The sequence below is a fragment of the Lepisma saccharinum genome, chromosome 17, assembly GCF_977018435.1.
Source record: "Lepisma saccharinum chromosome 17, izLepSacc3.1, whole genome shotgun sequence".
NCBI classification, from domain to species: Eukaryota; Metazoa; Arthropoda; class Insecta; order Zygentoma; family Lepismatidae; genus Lepisma; species Lepisma saccharinum.
The window spans coordinates 59,609,448-59,627,728 of record NC_139245.1 but is presented as its reverse complement, the minus strand read 5'-3'; the positions used below and the strand labels follow the sequence as shown (position 1 = coordinate 59,627,728).

Genomic DNA, 18,281 nt, shown 5'->3' with positions numbered 1-18,281 from the left:
GGAAGTGTACTGCTCTTACTTTCCTTTGGCGTCTAAAATGGGGCAACCAGTTCTGGATACATTCTTGGAAGAAAGAAAATAAAGCGCCCTTCCCCTTCCCAGCTCATTCTCCGTCACTGGTGTGCACGGCAATGTCAGAGAGGCAATGTGATAATTGCAGAATTCAGGTCCTATTTTTTTCTTTTAATGCTATTTACTACATAGGAAATATTGCCCGTATTATTGTCTGCTGCATAGTAAAACGTAAAGCAAGGGTCATTTCTTTCTTCTTCACACTGCTGATAAAAGTTCAGTCTTTGACAGTTGAGTTATCTTAATTGCTGAGGATTTTCTCTTCAACCACCTGTTGCTTGAACTTCCAGCCAGTCTCCTTGTTTTTACACTGCAGCTGGCGCCAGTGTTTTGTCTAGCGTCTGCAAAGCTGTTGCTTGCCGATAACAGCGATGACTCATCCAGCGCGAAGGAGAAAGCGGATGTTTGACATCGAGAATACTCCTAAATCCAATATTAAATCGTCTATTAACGTGAGAGTAAATAACGATCTCCCATTTTGATATCTTAAAATGCGCAGGTTTCATAAAGCTTGTTTTGAGTTCATTTTATGCTGATGGGCTAATCGGGACTAAATATACAGTTTAAAGTGAAATCCAATTCCAAACCCGAATGATTATCGACTGCGACGCTATTTAATGATGTGTCCTAGAATATGCATTGGGTGACAACAGGTCGCAAGTTGCGTGTTTCCTTTTTCACGCTGGATTACAATGCAAGTCGATGAAGAAGTTTGGACTGCTCCCTTGAATGTGGGAGGGGGTGACTATGAAGTTGGTTGAAGCAAAGAAAACGTGACTTTTTTTTACGTTGTATTTTACACAGCCGAACCAGGACAAAATGTACAGCCACGCGCTTTTTTTTTTTTGTCAGGTTCCTAGAAAGGTTGTGTTGTTTCTCCCGAGAGATCTTATCTTACCACTTAATCTTGTAACAGACAATGCTCCAGTAGACTCGTATAAAATCCAACATTCATTCTGCCTGATTATTTCCTGACTTTTGCTGACGCCAGTGTGACTGGTGTCAAGATTCTTTGAGTTTCACTTGCAATAAGCGAGAGATGGTTTTCCTTTCAGTAGGTCTCAGTGCAAACTGGTTTCTCATGAACTAGAATTGTAAGAATTTCCTGGAAGAGCAACGACTGTGCACAATTGAAAGAAAGTAACATTATTTTAAATCCTTTATCTGTGAAAACGTTTTCATGTTCTATTTTCCTTCTCACAACACACGTCATGTGCATAACAGGTTGTATAAATACCAGGATAAATTGTGCAAATTCCAATAACGACCCCTTCGAAATAACGACCCTTTTCCTGGAAACTGTGAAAGGTCATTGTATAGAGTTGACTGTATTTACTTGGGGTTTTCTGCATTTTGAAGCCTAATCCATTGAGACATGTTCCAATGCTTACCATTATCAGTTTACTTCACACAGAATATTCTATATCTTAATAACAAGTGTAAGTCAACTTTATCCCCCCACCCCCCAGAAATGCTCCTTTCAGTGTAAGAGCTCAATAAGAATTTTTGAGATGGTTTTAGTTAGGCCACTGTTACTCTGTCATTTGCTGAGTCTTGTTCAGCATTTGATGGATTTGGACTAGCGTTTATATTTGGTTATGTGAAAAAGTGCAACTTTAGGGGCATACCATCTTAGCTGGCAACACTAGTAGGGCGAAATTTTGTGAACAGACCCTAACAGCATGTGCCTGAACTCTTACCATACATTTACAGGAGAAGTCACAATTCATAATTTTCCACCGACATTTGACTTAATTTTAAAATTCAGTGCTCCTGGCAACTTGTGTTATGTTGCCACATTCCAGCTGAAATGCTTCTTCTGAGGTGCATTCCAAAAGGCACGACAAAACACATGAATCGAAATAATTTCCTGATGAAAGTAGTTATTATTATGACTTTAGGTACAAAATTGACTGTGTTTTGTTTGGAATATTTATGGATGACACACAAGATGAAGTCTGCTATATTAGTGGCAATAAAATGTGCTGCTGATGTCCATGTTAATAATTATTAACTACCAAAAGATAAAGATCAGCGTCTGCATTGAATTGTGCTTTTAAAATACTCAAATCGATGGCAGAGTGCATGCCCCTCCGAAAGGGGAGGGTTCAATCTGGGTGACCCCACCCCCCCTGGGAAATGGATGTTAACATACACTTTGAACTACACACATTACATATCATTTCAGCCACAGAATTTTTTTAATTATTGGAAGGGGGTTGGAAGGAACCTTATATTTTCAGTCTGAAAAAGTTTTTTTCTTCAAGAGGCAAGGGTTGACGTATGCCTCAGGAGGCAACACTGCTATGGGGACAGTAACATATGCCTCGTTTGCCCCTCCCTATAAAAAATACTGCGAACGTCCATGCTTCTACACAAATAATATATAAGCTGCACATCTCTGTACACCCAGATTTCGACCAACTCAAATAAGTTCTTTTTAAAAGAGTTCTTAAAAATTTTCATTCTTTACTTGAATACTTGTACGAGTTCTACTTGCACATGACCACGTGTTTCAAATGCTTTGCTCTGGCCCAGCAACTGCTGTGCATGTCTCCAATATAAAAATCATCGAAAATTGTTGTTTACTTTGCATTCTCTTAGCAAATTTGCTACAAGATTTGAAAAATTAGATAAACAATGCATTCACTAAGAATATACATTTTGCCACAAAATTTTCTGCTTTGGTCTATCTTTGATAATCTACCAACTCTTTCTACAAACAATGGAAGAAGAAGAAGAGTCAAAACTGCAATACCTGCTGAAAGAACTAGCATACTGCATAATTTTTTTTTATCTTTCTAATTACTCTGCAATTTACACACTTACACATTTCACGCATGCTCATCATCCTACCAACCCAGCACTTTCTGCAGCTTGAAGATGTGTTTTTTTTTCACATGTTTTCCTGCGTTTCTGCAACAAACAGACGATTTTAACACAATTAACTTGCCTCAGAGTTCATATGTGTTTTGAAGTTCATTGTCATGTGAAATGCAGGAAGCACTGTTGGAATGGCCAGTTGTCACAACTCGTTTCATGCGTTAAACTTGTGCAACCTTTGGAACATGCCCGTGGAATGGCAATATCATGCGCCTACTAGATGTCCCCTTTTGTCAAGATTGTATATTCCTTCAATCCCAATGCATGACTTTTTCTTGTTTTTTTTTTTTTTTTTTTAAAATCACAGTTTTGATGTTAGTGTCTCGATTAAATCATTAAGCTAGTCATGTAATAAAAGCAGACATTTCGGAAAACTTATTCCAACCACAATGCTTTCCTTCTTTCACTGCTCCCCCTTATTATTTAAGTGTTGAGTAAATTTTGGTGAATTGTATTTACATATTCCTACTATAAGACAGGATCATTATTTTTTATTTGTGTCAATTAAGAGATAGGGGTACGTACCCAACTTCCAAATTTCCTGAGTTTTTTAACATTATTTTCCAAAATGTTGGGACGTAAGTAATATGACGTCAGATACTGGTCTTTTGTCTTGATTACCTTGCAGATTTTAAACTATTAGCATCCTGAAGTCCCATACCAGAGCTCAATTTAAATAACATTGAAGACCTTCCCTTGAAACAAAAATATATATAAGCTTTTTTATAAACACAAAAGTTATTGTATTGTCATTCACATATATAATAATACAATATATGTGTGTGTGTATTGACAGACGAATTAGAAATTCAGTGTAGCCAGGGGTAGCGTAGCATTGTATCAGAAGGCCAAATTTGGTGCAAAATTAAGATTTATGTATAAGACGTAAGTGAGTTCCTAAAGATATATCCACGATACTTACCTGTAAATGTTCTATTAATTTTGGTGGCCTCTGCCACCATCCACTTGGAACTCGATGCATAGAACATTTACAAGTAAGTTTCGCGGATATATCTTAAGTAACTCGCTTACGTCTTATATTATCAACTGCATTGTTTATTCCCCTTAACATAAGATTTATGATTTCACATAAAATGTGTGGCCAATACTTACATGCATCTTGCGTGCATCTGTTGACAAAATTTTGGCCTGCTAGTGTTGCCAGCTAAGAAATTATTGCCTTAAAATTGCTCTTTTTCACTTAGCATGCATAATTGCCAAATTGCTCTTTTTCACTTAGCATGCATAATTGCCAAACCCAAAACCCATCAAATGCTGCTCCCCATGCAGCACACAAATATCCATAAGACATCTAATTCATATCATTAGGATATTCATGCCAAAATTCTGGATATCTGGGAATGTCCAGTTGACATCCATTTAATATCCTCTGAACATCCATATGTGGACTCGGGAGAAATCCAGGAAGACATGTTTTGGACATTGTATGCATGACTTTCGGACATGTTTCAGATATCAATGTGACTTTGGTACCCGTGATTGCGGCCTTATCTGGATGTTTTTATTTCATTGTGTGCAAGGATATATTTTATACTAAAATTGCACCCAATCTGGAAATTATCCTGATATTTTTCACACATACTTTGAACATGAAAAGAACATTCTTGGACTAGATTTATGCAAATCGAAGACCTCGTCTACACATACGATAAACTATTATTTGCATGCTTAAGTCCGATGCCGGACTGCAACTATTCCCTCAGTACAACCATGCATAGTGAGTGAGACAAAGTCTTGTAACTCCAGGAACTTTTTGGGGTGTAAGGGGTGCACCTTCCACATAGTACACCCAAATGTCAACCTCACTTCCACATTAGTACACCCTGGACTGAAGACTAACGAGGCTCTGGCGACTGGCCCCTTGGTCAGTATAATTTTGTTCATATTGTCCTGTTTTTGTGTCCTTATGTGTGCTGAGTGCCGCTTTACAGCCTCAGCTTTTAACGAAAGTCAGAACATTTTAATATTTTTTTATGATTTTAGTTGCAACGATAGAGTTGTTATTTGTAACGATAAGGGGCTGGACCCCGTATAATGTGACGGGTGCAAAATAGCCTTAGTGCTGACGCACCCACAATTTTAAATTCAAATTCAAATCCAGGAACTTTTCCTGGCCTTGTGCACATGGGTCACTTGCTTGGTCAAACAATAGCCTATGTACAGTGCAAATGCTTTGTGGCGTGTTTGCGAGTCACTGAATCACAAAATTCGAGTCCTAACATTACTAAATTGAGACTAGACACTCTCATAGAATCTACCCACTGGTATCAAGACGTTTACGCCAATTTTTGATTAGCATGTGGACTTAATACCTCATATCCAATAAATATCTAAAATGGGAGTTCCTCTGGATATACAGGACAGGATATAGAGATCTGGCTATCCAGGAGGATCTCCCATGCTGGATATCATATTCGAGAGAAACCCTTTCCATGTCCAAGATGCTACAACAGGGTGGCGACTGACCTGGGAAACCAGGAAAAGTCAGGGAATTTGAGGTGTAAAAAAATGTCATGGAATTTCGTCTTCAATGACTTTTTTTTTTTTTAATGTATTTATTTATTTAAAGATATCGTTATGGATCTCTTCACGGGAACAGGAAATCTTATTCGTAAGTTTTGGCCTCAACTTTTAGGTCCCTTTTATGCGCAACGCAACCACGGCACCAGAAACCAGTGATGGCAGGAGGAGACAGAGAGAGAAATTTCTTTCCCCCGGGCTTCTCGGCGGGAATTTTAAATTCGAACACTCTTTGGAGGAAAATTGTTATAACTCGGGCACTATGGGAGCAATCTACTTCGGATAAGTTTTGTTTTGCAGCTAAAACATCAGTGCATGCAACCGTGTACAATTCAGAACATCGGACGGAGGAGGGGGGCACAGTTCCCCGAATTTCAATGGGAAAAACATAGAAAACTGGAGTTTGCCCCCTCTTCTCCCGCTATTTTGAGGAGAAGACGTGAACTTTAGTATTCTTTTCAAAGAATGGACATTTCTCAAGGGAATGAAACATGTTTCATGTTCTTGGGTGCCATACAAGTTGAATAATAAGCCAAAGTGTTATTTTTTTTTAAACGAAAAATAGGTAATTTGCATTTTTGAAGGAAAATTGTTATAACTCAGGCACTATGCGAGCAATTTACTTCGGATAAGTTTTGTTTTCCAGCTAAAACATCAGAGCATGCAACCGTGTACAATTTAGAACGCCGAACTGAGGAAGGGGGGTTTGGGGGTGCAACCACCAAATTTCAATGAAAAAAACAAATATCTGGACTTTTCCCCCTCTTCTCCCGCTATAGTATTCTTTTCAAAGAATGGATGTTTCCAAAGAGATTAAAACATGTTTCATGTTCCTGGGTGCCATACAAGTTGAATAATGAGCCAAAATGTGAAACTCTGTTTGGAAATGTGGCATGGATATGTTGCGTAGAGAGGGAGAGGGGGGGTTGGAGGTTGGCCATCAATATGAATTTCCCATGCTTTCTCCAGACCTGTGTCAGAGTTTCCATTCAAACATAAGAGTATGAAGGTCCAAAAGCACATTCATTTTGTAATCAGCACCATGATACCATATGGTATCATAGGGCCAGTAGGACGGTTAAGCCTCTAAATATTACATGGAAAATGCATTGAATTATCATTTTTTCTTGTCCATATGGGAGTAGTAAGGGGACTTGTCAATAGATGGAAGGGATAAGAGCGGGTGGCACCATCTAATAGTTGTCGGACGTCGTAGTAAGGCATTTTGTTGGGCAAACTGAAGGAACATGGAAACAAATAGGTTCCATTGATACATACGATTTTTTGTCGAATATCGCCACCTGACAAAGTATCTCACTACAACATGCGACAGAAATTGCATGGACTACAACATGCAACAAAAATCACATGCATAAACAAGAAGAGCTTTAGACTGCAAATATGCTGCTGGAATTTTATTACTCTTGTGGCTCACTTCACCTTATTTAATGTAGCAGTGCTTACGAAGGTTTTCTTTCATCATCCTGATGTAATCCTGGTTTCGCACAAGTTAACATACGTTTACAATGACATTGCACTATTCTTGGATATCAAGAAAAATCCAACAAAATGGGATATATAATGAATACTATCACGAAAAAGTGAAACATAAATCTGCATTGGTGAACGTTATAAAAATTGGCAAGTGCATGCTCCCAACCTCAAATTTACTGCAACACTAGTATTGCAATGAAATTAACGCCACTCTCTGTCCTGTCTGTCTAAATTCGTGAGAGATGGTCATTAATCTCTCATTGAGTAAGGTTAATGTCCAATATTATGAAATAAAATACTAATAACAAATACATAAATATTTTAATATCATATTTACTCGAATCATTCAATCATAAAAGCAAATCATTTTCTTCAAGAATTGACTTTTCTCTGCCAGCCCTGCTAAATTTTCACTTTCCATCTACTGATTTATACGAGGGGTGGCCAGAAAGTAATTTCCGATTAGTAGGGACATTGATTTTTCGCAAACGCCAAAACCGTGAAAAATGGTAATTGCTTTGAAGTTATGTTTAGGAATGTGCAGTGATGTCTGGACACATTTTTCGCCCATTCGAAATATTGAAATAATGCGAAATTGTTGTCGATTTTTAGCTATTTTTTTTAAAAGAAATTTCCTAAAACAACGAAAAATTCCATGAAATCCAACATTCTTGTCTTTTCTAGGCCATGTTTGTGTGCATAGAACATGCAAGTTTTCTGACATTTTACTCAAGAGTAAACTATAGAGTTATACGTACATGGAATAATTCCGACAATCACATTAAATCATGTATTTCTCACGATTTTTTCAATTTCTATCAAAACCATTTGCATCACAAAGCAAAGTAGCAGGGTTCTAACAGGAGATCAAGTGCATATCTACCGTCACGCGGGAGCCACATCTTTGTATTTGTCGCACGAGGTATGTTTTGAATTACCAAGCTAAGTGCCCACCATCGGCATTTGTCGAGTGAGTAATAATGGAGCTCAGTCGTTAGGGTGTGTGACTACTATGCAAGAGACCCGGGGTCAATCCCCTGCGGGGGAGAACCAGGATGTTTTCCACCTATTCAAACTGATCCGGCACCCATCCAGCATCACATGAAGCTGGTACTTTGAGGAAACTTGGAGGGATAAATGTAGCCAGGAGCGTGGTCCTGATCACATCACCCCCCATTCAGCCGTCATCAAGAAAGTGTGGGGTCCTACACCTCCATGGAAGAGTGCAGGGGAGCACTTTACTCTTACTACCTCAAAAATCTGTTCCAACATATCAAACTGTCACGAAAATACGTAGACGATGTGACCTACAATTTAAAATAATAGTTTAAATGCACAATAGAGTATTAAGTTTTGGTATATTTGGCAGAAAAATTTTCTAAAACAAAAACTCGAATTTTGGGAAACGTAACACTAACAAGTCAAAAAAAGATAATGCCTATTTTTGGTGCCATAATATATCGGTATTGTCACGTGAGATTGATTGATTTTAATTTTTTGGGTATGTCGCCAGTTATGGTCATTATGCACCCTTCAGTATATACTGGGAAAATTCCATTACTCGTATCTAAAATCCTTACCTTAAAATTAAAAAAGGGGTATGGAAAATAACTTTCAAGATATCAAACTCTCACGAAGAGGCATAAGTCATATGACTTACAATTTGAAACAATAGTTTAAAAACACCATGAAGGTATACTTTCATATATTTGCCAGAAAATGCGCTAAAATGAAAATGTGAATTTTGGGAAAAATGTAGTAAAAAATAAAAAATAAGAAAATACACCAATTTGAAAAAAAAAAAAAAATATCAAGGTCCCTACCGATTAGGCGTAAATAAAACATGAATATCAGTTGGAATTTATTTCATTAGTAACAGTGAGTCCCTAACCTAATTTTCGGCATAATCACCACCGTTGTTCTGGCATTTGTTGTAGCATGGCACTAAATTTTGTATGCCCATGGTATATGTGTCTGACAGCAAAGACTGGAACTATCTCTACCGCAATGTAGCTGTCAAATCGTTGCCCTGCCAGATACCTCTTCAGTTAAACAAAGAGATGAAAGTCGATACATTCAAGGCCAGGGCTGTACAGGGAGTGGTCCATGATCTCTCACCTGAAGTGATTCAAAGGGCCCATGTGTACTCAGCTGTATGGGGTTGTGCACATTCAATTGGCCTTCCATGAATTGTGTACACCATCGTCTGACCATACTATCACTCATGGTGTCCGGTCTGCACACCTCACACGATTGCTGGTGGCTCTGGGCCAAATTCTGAGTGTCCAATGTAGGCTACATCGCAGTCGGTGGGAGACTGTTTGAGAGCTGCAATCTTTAACCTAGAACTGTCCTAAAACGGCTGCATTGCAACTGTACCAGATTACAGCTACATGCCACTTCTTCCTGCCTGCATGCGTGTGTGTCTATCTCTGACCACTAGTGCTGTGTATAGGCACCATTGGAGCTTTTTTCAGGATGCCCCTCGTATATGAACTTTCAGAAGCTTTTATTATTAGTGTGTTCCTGTTTTAATGTGTGGTTAGGGCCGGACCCGGTGGCCGAGTGGTTATCACATCGCGCTACAATGCCAAGGGTCCCGGGTTCGAATCCTGCTCGGGCTTTGTTGTTTGTGAATGTCCATTCATCAATTTCATCACTCATCCCCATCTTCACAAATTAGCCAAGAGGCACAAAACACGAAGTAAAATAAACTAAATCAATCAATCAATTAATGTGTGGTTAGCTAAATCAGGTACCTATACAATGCAGTTCTATAGATTCCTTGCATTAAATTTCTAATACCTACATACCCTTTTCGTCAGCATTAATGGTATAACTGCATGTTGTCAGTTTCACAGTAGTTCACTTGGATATACTGTACTGAAGCAGAAATCCCATTGATAATGTAAGGAAATATGACACTTTATTTTGTTCGATTCAATTGTTTCACTTATATGCAAGAGTTAAGTTGTTTGCTTTACAGAGAAGAGAGAAGTAGCTTTATCCATGGAAAAATAAGTCTGCACTCATGGTTCTTGCAAGCAGAGTGTTCCAAACCTCAGTGGAAATATCAACATATAATACCGAGAATGTATAAGGAGACTGATAAATTACAAATTGTATTTCTTAATATTCACTATTCACTCTTATCTCGTTTAGTCGTAACTTTAAAAATAATGAAGTATTTTATTTTAAACTTACTGCGTATGACAAAATTCCGTAATCCTTCCCTAGCTTGTGAATTATAATAATTTTCCAAATTCACTATTTTGCAGTTTGAATTCAAATCATAGAGAATAGAGAAATTAAGTCAATTCCATAGAAGATAATATTGGTTCTTAACAAAACCATACGTGGATCTGTGTGAGTTTATTATTTCCATTTGCAAAATCATTGATTTTGTTTAGTTTGTAATTGTCAGGGAAAAATGTAAATTTTGTCCTGGAAAACCTAGAAAAGTCAGGGAATTTTATTTCTGCTTGTTTGTAGCCACCCTGTACAAATCATTTGGAGTGATCTGTACATTGTGGATATCCTTTGGAGAATTGTACTAATGAGTTGTGACTAATGGTGGTCGCAAATGACATAGTAACATCTCTTCAGTTGTCTAATTATGACCCTTTAAAAGATTATTGCACTGTTATCTTGCTGAAAACTGCATTTATGGAAAATATGGCATCTGTTTGTTGTTAACTTGTGCTGGTCTCTGTGACCTTGTGGTTAGCACATCACTATGATGCCAAAAGACCTGGGTCTGAATTCCAGCCTGGGCATAGGTGTTTGTAAGCATCCATTCATCATATCATCACTCATCCTCATTCTTGCGATTAGACAAAAGTGGCAGAAAAGCAAAGTGAAATAAACAAAATCAATTAATGTTATTAATTTATACAATTTTTTGTATGATGTAAACCGATAAGGTTCAGCATTGAAAAATATCTCAATAAGTGAGGCTTCATTTTGCAGAAAAACCCTGCATAAATATCCCTTACAGTTTTTTGGTACAGTCATTTAAAATTTAGGTTGTGCGGCTATTGAATCACTCTATAAGGTATTCCACAGTACTTGAAGTTATTCTTAGTGTTAGACAATTATAGTATTTTTACTTTAAAATAACGTTTCATCCTTCATGATCTTATCATTTTGAAATGTGGAATAATTGGGTTATAGCTACTAATCAATAATTTCCATTGTGAAATTGGTCTTAGAAACTTTAAAACCATATGAGGTAGTTGCACACATTTTTTTAAATATCCTGTCATAATTGTCTTTAATAATGTACATCTTTTTCCAGGTTATTACTGGTGTATATATTGATGACGTGCTTGTTAATAAAAATACTTGTATATGGTACAGTGAATAAATTACCTGATTAATGCCATGAAAAAGCGAAATAAAGTGACAAGAGCGATGAAACTTATGGTATATGTAGGCCAGGAAGATCGCCTCCTCCAGTTGTGCATCTGAGAAAAAGTAGATGTCATGTAGGGCACCTTTCAGTGGGCTAAACACATGATGTAGGGTGGATGATCTAAGCATTCCCAACCCATTTGTGCGATCGTGTCCATAGTGTGTCCAGCAACGTGGGGACATACATTGTCTTGCAGTAAGATGACACCTCATGACAAGAAGCCATGCCGCTGGCACCTGATTACAGGTCTCACCTCGTTTTGCAAGATGTCGGAGTACAGAGCAGCATCCTTTTCTCACCCTGCCGGAGGAAGCAACCGAGAAGTGGACCACGATGATCAAAGAGAAACACGAACAATACCTTGGAAACAAAGTCTGTTTTTTGGGGGGGTTGCAGGGAAGAGGGGTGTTTCCACTTTTTGCACCTTGGAGGCAAATTGCACATACACAACCTCTCTTTCTACCAGTGCTGCAACGTGGTCTGGAACTCGTCGCGCAGACATATATCACACCCCAGCCTGGCATACATATCGCATAAGTTGCATCGCTCTGTCACTTTATTTAGCAGCTTTTTCATGGCATTAATCCGATTATTTATTGACTGTACCAAATACAATGATATACATTCACATCTTAAACGTAGGTTAGAACTCAAAACTTCAGACCCAAATCACTTCCAATAGGATTTCTTTCTTGCAGCTTGACACAAGCGACAACTTTCTGCTCTGTGACAAAGGATTGTGGAACTACTCTTGAATCTACAAGGGAAGGAGAATCTACAAAATCTTCAAACTCTGAAGGTTTTGTCATTTTGAATGATGGAAGTAATTTGTTTAATGATAAATGTGAACTTGTGTTTCCCGTGCAAGATCAGACTAGAACAAAATCTTTTGAGTGCTCAATGTGCAAGGAATCATTTAAGGAGACAAAATGTCTCGTGGAATATACAGATACAGGAGTTCATAGTGGTGAAAATTCTTTTTTGTATTCAACCTGCATGAAACCTCTAGCATTGAAGCAAAAAATTAGAAGCATTGGAACACTCATAGTCTTGCAAGCAAGGATGATCTACCGAAACATTCCAGAACTCACACTGGAGACAAGCCCATTGTATGTTTAGTGTGTAATAATGCATTTGCACTGAAGTCATATCTTAGGAAACATTTAATAATTCATTCTGGAGAGAAGCCTTATGTGTGTTCAACATGTAACAAATCATTTGCACTGAAGGAAGAGCTTAGAAGGCATTTAAGAATTCATACCGGAGAGGAGACCCATGTGTGTTCAACATGTAACAAATCATTTGCAAGTAAGGAAATTCTTAGAAAGCATTTAAGAATTCATACTGGAGAGAAGCCCCATGTGTGTTCAACATGTAACAAATCATTTGCACGGAAGGGAGATCTTAGAAAACATTTAATAATTCATTCTACAGAGCAGCCCCATGTGTGTTCAACATGTAACAAAGCATTTGCACGGAAGGGAGATCTTAGGAGGCATTTAAGAATTCATACTGGAGAGAAGCCCTATGTGTGTTCAACATGTTACAAATCATTTGCACGGAAGGGAGATCTTAGAAAACATTTAATAATTCATTCTACAGAGCAGCCCCATGTGTGTTCAACATGTAACAAAGCATTTGCAAGTAAGGAAATTCTTAGAAGGCATTTAAGAATTCATACTGGGGAGAAGCCCTATGTGTGTTCTACATGTAACAAATCATTTGCACGGAAGGAAATTCTTAGAGGGCATTTAAGAATTCATACTGGGGAGAAGCCCCATGTGTGTTCAACATGTAACAAATCATTTGCACGGAAGAGAGATCTTAGAAAACATTTAATAATTCATTCTGCAGAGAAGCCCTATGTGTGTTCAACATGTAACAAATCATTTGCACAGGAGGAAGATCTTAGAATTCATTTAAAAATTCATACTGGAGAGAAGCCCCATGTGTGTTCAACATGTAACAAATCATTTGCACGGAAGGAAGATCTTAGAAAACATTTAAGAATTCATGCTGGAGAGAAGCCCCATGTGTGTTCAACATGTAACAAATCATTTGCATGGAAGGAAGATCTTAGAAAATGTTTAAGAATTCATGCTGGAGAGAAGCCCCATGTGTGTTCAACATGTAACAAATCATTTGCACGGAAGGGAGATCTTAGAGGGCATTTAAGAATTCATGCTGGAGAGAAGCCCCATGTGTGTTCAACATGTAACAAATCATTTGCACGGAAGGGAGATCTTAGAAGGCATTTAAGAATTCATACTGCAGAGAAGCCCTATGTGTGTTCAACATGTAACAAATCATTTGCACGGAGGGAACATCTTAGAAAACATTTAATAATTCATTCTGCAGAGAAGCCCAATGTGTGTTCAACATGTAATAAATTATTTGCACAGAATGAAGATCTTAGAAAACATTTTGGAATTCATACTGGAGAGCTCTTTTTATGATCAACATGTGAGAATTCATTTAAACGGAAGCAGCATCTTAGATGACATTCAGAAATTCATATAACTTAAAACGCCTATTTTCTATTCAACATTTAATAAATTATTTTGACAGAATCCAATTAATTCAAAATATTCGAGGTTTTATCCTTGTGTAGCCTTTGGTGTTCTGGCATGTATTTAATGTGCACTGAATAATTTGGAAAATGTGATTCTTTTAAAAAAAAACGTATTGTAAGGAAGTTTGTGTTACAAGCCGAATGTTTTCACCTTATCGAAAGGTTCTTTCATCAGACCAAAACTTATCTTGTTTTTCCGGGCCCACTCAAGGATCAACAGTCACTATGTCACCTTAATCATAGAGACCTTAGTTCTTGGGCTGTCATCATCCATACTTCGTCATATAGATATTAATTTCCTAGAAGGATGAATTTTGGGGGCATCCACCATCTAGCGTAAGGGGTAGAACCTACAACTGTAATTACACCTACATGATGATGTCTTAAGAATTGGATATCTTCAGATCAGGAAGCATAAAAAAGTGAACTCTCAAGTTTACAATTCTTATATAGTTTGTTATTTATTTATATAATTTGTGAATGATAAATAAGGTGAGTAACATGCAGGCTTCCATGAATGTGCTTTTTTTATGTTTACATAAATACTTCCAATCAGTAAATGATTAAACATTGGTTTACAATTAGTTTGTTTTATTCACATGGCTAAGGGCTTATATCTATAAAACATTATCATGATCTGCAAGTAAAAGTACCTACTATACCTTCCTATTTCTGATGACATGATGTTCCTTTCTACTATACAATACACATTTCGTAGATTGGTAAAAACGATAACTTCACTAGACAATAGGTCAACCTTTGTTATGTTCCTGAATGCATAAGATTGTGTTAAATATTCATAACTGGAGGCAATATATCTCAGGCATGACACTTGAGACTCAGATTGCGGAACTGAGGTTAACACTAAGAAACATATTTAGAACATATTAATGGGCCACAAAACTGACTAGAGACTTACGAATTTATAAAAAAAATCAAATTTGACTCACTTTTCAAGTGCCATTTTTGTGAAAATCTTTATTTTTTTATAGGCACGTGATTCTATTAGTTCCAAATTACTTCAAAATCCAAGAAAATGTGTTATTATACTAAAGCACACAATTCCAAAAAGCAATATAAGGTTATTTAGGTTTATTTTCACTTCCTGGCTTCATTTTTTAAAGGAAAAGAAAGCTTGTTAAGTTGTCTCTTTGTTGCTCTCTGTTAATGGCATAGCATCTATAGAAACTGTCAATCAACTTAATCTACATTTTGTTGTCGAATAGTTTCCACTGCTTGGCTTTTTGTAACAAAACATTTTTCAAAGAATGAAACTCGAAATCTTGTCAACAGGCTTTGAAATATTTGGACAACATATGGTTTTATGTGATTATGCAGATCCACTTCACAATTGCTGCGTTGCTAGTAAACAATCAGTTTTCCTACAAGAAAACCTGTCCCAAAATTCTTTATTGAATAAAATTGTCAAGATTTGGCAGGGTTCCCATGCACTTGGAAACCCGGTAAACCTCTGGTAATTTGAAAAATACAAAATTCTCAGTGAAAATCATCAGTGTATGTTCATTTTGCATCTCTGATTAATTGATATTCAACTTCTGTTTGCCAAAATTGTTCTGTACACATACACAGTCTTACAGATATTGTTACAAGATTTTGAATGAAATAACAGCAGAAACTTTTAAGATATTGTAATACCTCATGTGTATGTGTTACATGGATGTACAATGTGTCCTTAAAATAATGGTGCAATTTTAAACAGTCATAATTTTGGGACAAAGCATGGTAGAGAGAGATGAATGATGCATAAAAGAAAAGAGAAACTCTCAAAGTTTACATATGTAAATGCTAACGCCTACAGGCGCAAGGGCCAGTGCATACATACACATTGTGTTTGAAAAAATCAATATGCTGACCAAGGCAGAAATTTATTTTATTATAAAACATAAACTAAACGTAACGTTTCAATCTTCTAGCAAGGTCTTCTTCAGACTCTGCACCACGTACAAATGTAACAAGGTACAAAACAGGATGATATATATACACAAAAATTACTACCCTCCAGACTATTGGAAAGTTGTTCTGGAACATTCTAACAGGTGGCTTTCCCTTATCAATTGTACTTTCACCTGAAAGGCGATTTACCTAAACATTTTATTTCATCTGGAATGTGGTTGGACTCTTTATCTCACGCTCTTTTTCCTTCATTCTTCTTGCTTCTCTCCTCTTTCTCTCTTCTTTCTCTCTTGTCCTTTCCACTCTTTCTAACACCTTCTTCCATTCTTTTGTTTATCTTCAGTCCCCCATTCCAGTTCATTGTGTCTTCTTCACCTTTCTTCTCTATTTTCTTGGCATCCTTCTATTTTCTCACTAGTATTCTCTTCTCCTTTCCTATCTGCTTAGCCTCATCCCGCTCTATGTCATGTCCTGTTTCTCTCGTGTGTTTAAATATTGCATTTCTCTCTCTCTTAAGTCGTACATCAACCCTATGTTGTTTCAACCTGTATTTCAGCCCCTTTTTCATTTCTCCTATGTACACACTCTGACATTCTTTACATTTCACTTCGTAGATAATCCCTTTCTCTTCTGTTTTCCTTTTTCTTGTCTGCATTCTTTGCTATTCTTAAGATACTTCTCCCTCCCTTCCTGTAAGTTTTAATGCCCGCTTTCCTAAGCACTTTGCATTTCTTTTCTGTGTTCTTCCCCATACTCCTTATTCCAAACCTCCTCTTTTTTCTTTCCCTTCCTCTTTTTCTTTCTCTTCCAATTCTCCCCTGCCACTTTTCTTCCTTCTGTTTATGTCCAGTCTATCCTCCTTCTTGTAGCCATTCTTTTCCAGCTGTTTCCATAGGCTATTTATTTTGAATTAATTTTCACATTCTTTTGTGTACATTTTCTTGATTCTGTCCTCCATATTCTTTATAAAATTATTTTTTTTCAGCTCACTTACATCACTTCTTTGTGGCAGAATATCCCTGCTGCACACTTCTTCTGATGCCAAGCGGTTTCAATTTCTTGTCCTCTCTTCCTTTTCATCAATATATCTAGGTAGCTTACCTTGTCTTCTTCTTCTATTTCGAGTTCCAACAATATCCCTCTTTCTTCATCTTGTATTTCTTTGTGAAATATGTTGACTTCGTTCCCTTCCATATGCCAAAACAATCGTCCACATATCTGCAAAACAGAATCGCAGAATCATTTTGTCACCTCCTTTTTCTACGACTTTCTTTTCTCATTCATTCATAACCAATTCAACCAATGCTTGGCTTAGGCTTGAACCTATATTCAATTTCCAAAACGTGTCACCTTTTGATGCTTGGGAACATACTTTTCACATCTAAGCTAAACATTTTCGTCTTCATCTCATTTAACTTAAGTCCTTTTATGAGGTCCACCAATTGTTCACTGTGCTTAACTGCTCTGCTTTCTTGCTGTGTTACTAACACTTCAATAACTTTCTTTAATTTCTTTTCCAAGGGTTCCAAAATATTGTTTCTGCAGTCCATTACTGATCTCAACTTATCTCCTCTTTGTGTATCTTTCGAAAGCCTTTCAATCTTGGTAGTCTTCCTGTCTCCTTTATACACTTCTTGAATCCTCTCCTCCTACATTCTTGTAAGTCCCTTTTTTTATAGTTTGTTCTTCTGTTCCACAAATCTCCTCATATCCGTTCTCTTTTAGGTCTTCATACGTCCTCTCGTACCATTCTCTTTCCATCACCACAATTGCTTCTTTATCTGCCTTCTCTATCACCACATCCTTTTTGTCTTGATTTTCTTCATCCCTTCCCTTTCTTTTTGACTCAAATTATCTACTTTTCTTTTTTTTCCTTTTCTTTCTTGAGTATAGCTGCTGTCACAATAAGGGATTAGGGTTGATGTACGACTTAAGAGAAAGAGAAATGCAATATTTAAACACATGAGAGAAACAGGACACAACATAGAGTGAGATGAGGCTAAGCAGATAGGAAGGGAGAAGAGAAAACTAGTGAGAAAATGTAAGGGTGCCAAGAAAATAGAGAAGAAAGGTGAAGACACAATGAAGTGGAATGGGGGACTGAAGATAATCAAAGAATGGAAGAAGGTGTTAGAAAGAGTGGAAAGGACAAGAGAGAAAGAGGAGAGAAGAAGAAAGAAGAATGAAGTTAAAAGAGCGTGAGTAAAGAGTCCAACCACATTCCAGATGAAAGAAAATGTTTAGCTAAATCGCCTTTCAGGTGAAAGTACAGTTGACAAGTGAAAGTCACCTGCTAGAATGTTCCAGAACAACTTTCTAATAGTCTGGAGGGTAGTAATTTTTGTGTATATATATCATCCTATTTTGTACCTTGTTACATTTGTACTTAGT

The 18,281-nt window shown here is 37.1% G+C and overlaps 1 protein-coding gene across 1 annotated transcript in view; it reads left to right on the top strand.

Annotated features, from left to right (window-relative positions):
• LOC146001319 (uncharacterized) overlaps positions 1-12,533 on the top strand; it is a 38,501-nt gene extending 25,968 nt beyond the window's left edge. The window contains exon 3 of the mRNA XM_083138631.1: positions 12,103-12,533. Within this exon, the coding sequence (XP_082994757.1) occupies positions 12,103-12,523 (421 nt within the window). The 3' untranslated portion in view covers positions 12,524-12,533. The remainder of the gene's footprint in view (positions 1-12,102) is intronic.
• Positions 12,534-18,281: the final 5,748 nt, after the last annotated feature.